Source organism: Capra hircus, chromosome 8 (genome assembly GCF_001704415.2).
Source record: "Capra hircus breed San Clemente chromosome 8, ASM170441v1, whole genome shotgun sequence".
Lineage (NCBI taxonomy): Eukaryota > Metazoa > Chordata > Mammalia > Artiodactyla > Bovidae > Capra > Capra hircus.
In genome coordinates, this window is record NC_030815.1 from 52288051 (window position 1) to 52295353 (window position 7303).

The window sequence follows — 7303 nt, forward strand, 5'->3', positions numbered from 1 at the left end:
TGTGGCCACCTCATGCAAAGAGTTGACTCATTGGAAAAAACTCTGATGCTGGGAGGGATTGAGGGCAGGAGAAGGGGACGACAGACAATGAGATGGCTGGATGGCATCACAGACTCGATGGACAGGAGTCTGAGTGAACTCCGGGAGTTGGTGATGGACAGGGAGGCCTGGCGTGCTGCGATTCATGGGGTCACAAAGAGTCGGACACAACTGAGCAACTGAACTGAACTGAACAACCTTACAGTAACCAATAACCATCAACCAACAGATCAGGAATTCACACAGACAAAGTAAAAGATTCAAACTGACACAGAGAAAAAGAAGAAACATCACTTGGTCAAGATTTATTTCAAGGCCTGAAAACACTGACTAATTGAAAAAGGCCCTACTGCAATTTCTTATAATGTATAAATACTTAATATAAAATTTTAAAAAAAGTAGACACTATTAACTAACTTCTAAACCACACACTATATGATTTTCAAAAGCAAGTTATTTAACAAGACATAAGGTGATAATATCAAACAATTTTCACACTTAATGAAGACATAACCAGCAGCAAGCTATTCAACCACAAATGTTTTTTACACTTTCCATGTTGTTTTTAACTGTGTTTCAAAGAGTCATTGATAATCAAGGCTTCTATCAAGTACAGGATTTCTAACATTAAATTACATCTAAGTATTTCTATAAAGAAACGAAAAAGACACAGACTACATTGTTTGCCATAAATTCATACATCAAAATGAAAAACAATCCAACTGCTTTTACTCATGGTTCTCCCTTCTCCAACATTAGCTTTAGATGTTTCTCCAAATATTATATAAACAGCTTTGTTCTAATTAGTTCTCTCATTTATGCAGATTAGGAGAAAATGATTTTATAATGAGTTATCTTTAAAATTACCATTTAGATACTTATGCCCCCAACCCCCTCCCCAAACCTTGTGTTAAAGTGGACCATATTACAATGTGCTACAAAAACCAAAATAATCTGTAGTCTCAACTTCCTAAATATCCCAAATATCTGTTTTGGTTCTGCTAATATAAACAGAAGTCTTGAGTGGCTAAAAATCATTTCCTAGTAGTCAGCAGGAGGAAGAAATGCATAGCATGAACATTATTTAACTGAAACTTTATTACTTATGCCTTCCCCCCAACCACAAGCACTCTTTAGCCTTAAATTACATTGTGTGCACACAACTACAACAGTTTATATTTGCTCAGGAACATATAATCACATTAAAAATGAGTAACTTTCTACTTCATAGTGCTTTTAAGTAAGTTTTTTTCTCTGGTGGAGGGGAAATAAGTATCTTATGTTAAGAAACTGGTATATATAAATGAACGGCTTTGTGTTCATTTAAACTTTGAGAAAACCTAGAGATGAAGTTTGGGGGTGTTTTTTCTTAAATGCAAGAGAGATGCAACTTCACCACTGTTCATATAGTGAAGGGGTGGAATGGCAGATACAGAGGCAGATGAAACTCTACATTTTGTAAATGGAAAAACTGATGTTGACTATTGGTTACAGGAAACAAAGGTTAAAGAAAAATGATGAAGAATATCTACTCTTAAAAAGAAAGAAGTGCTATACAACACAAAAATGAGACCTAGAGATAAGAAAAACACTCATTTTACTGTTTTAAAAGAAAAACAAATAAAAGGCAGGGAGTCTAGACTAATTAGAACTGAGGCAGCTGCAACGAAAAATGGAACACAGTACAATGATTTGAGGCCTTAAAGGAAATGACTAATTAAAGTGAAATTTCACCAGTCTTCATGTCTTTAATAATACATAAATGCCCAAAATATAAAAAATATGAAGTCTGGATTTTCCCCTTAAGTTTATAATAAACTGTCAAACCTCTGCTTAATACAGTTACTTTTATAAGCTTTCTGATCAGCAGAGCATGCTATACAAGTACACAGATGCTAGAATTTTACCATGAGAATTATTGTTCTCATCTCAAACTAATGACCTGCCTGTTACCCATATTTATACATATTTCATTTCCATTATAAGACACTTAAGACCTTTCTAGTGGTATATTTTAATCAACATACAACATAAAAATCTTGATTATTTTTAAAATAAACTTTTTTAGTACTGTGACATGATGGGTTTAATTGAACAGTTGGAACATAGTATGGTAACTACATTGCACTATTTAAACTAATTCACAGCTGTAGGAAAATGTTTGTTTTTTAAAATATAACCAAGATAAGACTGCAGAGTTATGAGCAGTAAAATATTAGAAAACAGTGAATGAATAAATAAGGTGATTTTTCCATCAGTGGCCATTCATTATCTTGCTTTTAGGAACCTGGAAGAATTTGTCTTCTTTGAGTTTCAAATGTTCTGGTAAATCTAGTCGTTTCTTAGCTTCTTCGATATCACCTTGAATTGCTGAAATAAGTGACTCTGCGGAGAGAATATACCAGGTAAAGATAATGAAAAACTGCTGCTGTGCTTTTTACTACTTCTTTGTTCAGCTTCTCCTTAAATCTTAGAAGCTGGCAGTGTCCCTGGCACAGGGTAGATGCCCAGTAATGTCTGTTTCATCCTTTCTTCTAGACTTAAGTAAAAGTCAATGGTACATAAAGGATGTCCCTAATCGTCTTGCAATTACTTAGAGAAAGGCATTAGCAAAAAGGTACAAGTCATATATTAAATGAAAGAAACAAACACTATCAATTCTCTTCAGTATTTACACTTGTAAAAGAAACTCTACATTAGAATTAAAACTATCACACTACAATGAGATACTCAGCACCAATTAGTTTAAATGTTCTGATTTACTGTTTCGTACATTTCAAGTACTGCTAAGCACCCATTATTCACAATATCAATTCCTACTTGTTCTTAAAATACAAAAGGAAATATATTTCATTAACTTCATACTGTTGGAGAGAGAGAGTCAGTTTGAATCTAGATTGCATCACTTACTATGTTACCCCAGGCAAACTACTTAACCTTTCTAACAATTTCCTCACCTGCAAAATAGACTACGTAATACTTCATGTGGTTGTTATGGGGATAAAGTGAGTTGATTCATGTAAGGCTCTTAAAACAAGGCCTGGCATATTACATGCTCAAATACAATCTGTCCTGCCGTGATTATTATTAGGAGAAGCAGTAAAAGGGGCTGCAGCAATATCTAAGAAGATCTAAAAAAGAACTTACCTAAAGAATCAAAGTCCTTTTCTGGTCTGAGGTAGCCAACGATGGCCACTTTGAGGATTTCCCCATAGAAGTCCTCTTTGAAAGTATGCATGATATGAGTTTCCTACAGTTAAAAGATGTTAAAATTGAATATATCTTTATTTTTATGGTGGGGTCACTGAAATGAAAGAATCAACCTTCCTTAAATTTTTAAAGACAGGTTAAAATATACATGCAGTTTTTCCTAAACTCTTCCATTGCTCCTGTTCTTGACCCTGTCCTTACAGGCAAACATTATAACTGAGTAAGGTAGATGCTATCCCACAAATCCGGTGTGATTTGCTGTTTTTAGAAAAAGTTAACATGCAACAAAATGAGACTCTTATTAAGAGGGAAAAACTGAACAAATACACCAAAGAGGCAATAAGCAAAGAAACTCTTCCTCAAAAGACACCATTCCATTAATCAAATTAAAAAAAAAAAAAAAGCAACACAGTAGACATTTGTCATACATAGTTCCAACAAAAGAACTGGATCCAGAATATATTAAGAACTTCTTTCAGTCATTAAGACAGACAATCCCATTTTTTAAAAAAGGAGTAAATAAAGACTTTAACAGGTACATCATGTACATCTGTTATCAGCAAAGAAAAGGAAAAAGGAAAACTCTAAAATGAACCTCCTACCAATGGAAAACTGAATTTCTCCTAACTACAGAAGGCACTCCTTAACTGGCTCTGTAATAACAGTTCTGTTATCTGGGTAGCTAAATAAGAAAAAAATTAGTCATGGGATAGCCTCCCCTCCCTTTCATTTCCTCCCTCACTCCACAGAAAAATATTTTGTGTTCTTTCATCAATTCTTTTCTTTATCTACGCCAACACACCCTTAATCCTGAAAAATAAGAGGACCATTGAGCATAATGGTCAGTAGTCCTGAACCACTTCTACTGCTTACACCAGTACTTTTTCAGTCAGCTTTTCAACTGTGACACATTTCTATAAACCCTTCAAAGAGAATGAAATTTAGATGACCAAAAGATTCAGCCATATCTAGAAGATTAAGCACTTAAGCTGTGTAAATTTGATGATAAGAACAGGAAAATATGTATACCCTCAAAGGGGGTTGAAAGAGGAGAAAAAGCATCATTCTGCAATTTTATCAGAAAGCACCATTCAGAGAGTAAGCAGTTCTCCCTTACCAGTTCACCTAAGCGTGCTCAGTCGCTGAAGTCATTCCCGACTCTTCGTGACCCCATGGACTACAGCCTGCCATTCTCCTCTGTCCAAGGGATTATCCAGGCAAGAATACTGGAGTGGGTTGCCATTTCCTCCTCCAGGGAATCTTCCCAACTCAGGGACTGAACCTGGGTATCCTGCATTGCAGGTAGATTCTTTACCACTGTGCCTCCTAGAAAGCCCTAACAGAGTGAGCAATTAAAGGGTAAATGACCTACATTAACTGTGGCAAACTCAACTTTATTTCACTTTTGTTTCTAGTAAGGGTAAATACACAGGCAGTTATAAAAAATTTAATTACTGTAGTTTTGGTTTGTGATTCCACTTTCTATTTTCTCCATAATTTATAAAATTTACTAATCTATGTTATTGGGTACACAATGATGTTATCTGTGAGTTTTGGTATACTACCAATTTGGTATAAATTCAAAATGGATTTTTATAACTTTAGGATGTTAAATGCAGTCCCCATGGTAACCACAAAGAAAATATCTATAGAAAATATACAGAAGGAACTAAGAAGGGATCAACATGTGTTACAAAAAAAATCAGCTAAAACAAGTCAGTAATCGAAGAACCAATGGACAAAAAAGCTGGAAGGAATAAAAAAAAAAAAACAAACAAGTAAAATAGCAGAAGTCCCTCCTTACTAGTAATTACTTTAAATGTAAATGGATTAAACTCTCCAACCAAAAGTCAGAGATTAGCAGAATAGTTAAAAATACAAAATCCAACTATACCCTCTTTATAAGAGACTCACTTTAGATCCAAAGACACAAACAGCTTGAAAGTGAAAGGATGGAAAAGTTATTCCATTCAAATAGTAACTAAACACTTCACTTTTAAACCCTTCTGATACACTGCCAAAATTCTAGAATCTGGATTACTGTTGAGATTACCACTGATGAGTTCTACCTGCATATTACTCTAAATCATCTTCTCATCCTCATTTATGGAGTGAAATACAATTCTTACCATGGATTTTTTAGTATTCTTGTAGTATGGGTTCCATCCTATGCTCACCACCATCTTATGGACATCTCCGTTTCCAACACTGGCCCAACCATAATAAATGCCAGTAGATATATCAGCTGGAAGATTATCTACTACTTGTTCAGAAAAGTTAGCTAAATAGAAGAAAATATGCTGTTTAGCATTTCATATTCAATATTTATAAAAGTCACATGCAAGCCTAGTCTAAATCATAAAACAAGATTCCTAGGACTCCGACTAAGACTATTAATACCATCATTTCATACTCTGGCTAGGATTTCTTTCTCTTCTTCATACCAACTGGTTAGAAAAAAGTACCAGAGTATAAGTGTGTAAGGTACCAGGTTAGTTATCTAAGTGTATCAAAAAATGTAAAGTCTCACAGTAGGAGAAGAAAATAAATACATGAACAGCTGGATTTTTAGCCCTGGTCTTTCTTAAAGAGGCTCAGAATCTCTTGAAAAGATTCCTATTATTTGAAATACACAAGCCTAGGCCCTAAGCTCAAAGACTACTTCAACAGGCTTAAGGGCAGTCCGGGAATGTACTTTTAAGGATGATTAAGCATACCTTCAGGTCCTGACTACGAGAACTAAGGTAGAAAGATCAAAATGATACCAGATTCTCATTCAAGTCCCTGTGTCGTCATTTGGACACAATTTACTAACGTATTTAAAGAAAGAAAACCATATTGCTGGCTTAAGAATTTAGCCTATCTGGCCCACATTTTCTAAAGGGCAAAACAGGCACCACGCTTGGCGGCTTGATCACAGTTGAACTGGGAGGTGGGAAAGGGGGATCCTGAAACTCAGCTTCAGCTTTCTGAGGTCACCACCCCACAAGCCGGGTGAGCTCTGAGCCACGAGCAAGGACGCGCTCCATCAGCCCGACCAAAGGTCTTCTGCCTCACAAAGCGGGACCTGGGTGGAGGAAAGTGTCATCTCTGCCCGTAGTCCCACGACCCAGCTTGGAGCTCCCCAGGCTGACGTCCCAGCTCCGCTCCCAGGTGACCCAGCCAAGGGCGGGTGGGGGGACTCCGCGCTCTCCTGCGCTCACCTGTAGGGATGCCCAACTGCTTCGAGCCGCGGCCGAAGCCCCGCACCACTTGGCCGCGGCAGAAATATGGCAGGTGCCTCATGACGCCGTCCGCTTCAGGTTCCGGCTGCGGCCGCGACCGCGAGTCCGGCGGGGCCGCCGTGGAGGCGGTGCCCGGACCCCCCGGACCAGCCGGGGGACACGTGAGGGAGCTCGGCCGGCCCGCCGGGCGGGCGAGCGGACGGGCGCACAACGGCCGAGCGGTACGGACTACACGCCGCCGCGAGAGCCTCACGCCCGCTGACCCAACAGAAGATGCCGGATGACTCAGAGGCTGCGTGTGGGCTCCGGGAAGCCGGCGACCGCGGAAGTAAGTACGGGTGTGGGGCGAGGAGCGCGGTGGGGGCGGGCCGGCGCGGGAGGCACCCCAGCCCACCGAGTGCCGCGGGCCTCCGCACACTGCTCCAGCTGAGGGCCCCGGCGCCCGTTCGGCTTCCGTAGCCCCGCCCCCAGACGTAGCCCCGCCCCCAGCCGTAGCTGGGGAGACGCTGCTTTGCCCTTCCTTAGGTGGTGTATCCCTGGCGTTGGGATCTGAGGCAGAGATGGATTTTTTTCAGCCTGAGGGCTGTGAAAAGCACTATTCTCGGACACTCCTAAGTGTTTCTTCCCCCCTTTTCCTTTTCATTATGATTTGACGCCAAAGAGAAACTTTCTTTAGCGCCTTGACAACTGCTAGATTGCTCTTCATTCATCAATCAGTCGCTCTTTAAACACTTTATAAACCTCAAAGATTTCAACTCGGAAATCACCTCTTCATTGGGGTTTTCACGACTACCTACCGGAAGTGATCCTCTACTCTAGACCACTTGTCC

The 7303-nt window shown here is 39.3% G+C and overlaps 1 protein-coding gene across 1 annotated transcript; it reads right to left on the reverse strand.

Moving 5' to 3' along the window:
• RFK (riboflavin kinase) lies at positions 317 to 6932 on the reverse strand. The gene is made up of 4 exons (XM_013965991.2): positions 6453 to 6932; positions 5379 to 5530; positions 3187 to 3289; positions 317 to 2424 (listed from the first exon to the last, which is right to left on the reverse strand). The coding sequence occupies exons 1-4, from the start codon at positions 6532 to 6534 to the stop codon at positions 2294 to 2296; spliced, it is 468 nt and encodes a 155-aa protein (XP_013821445.1). The 5' UTR covers positions 6535 to 6932; the 3' UTR covers positions 317 to 2293.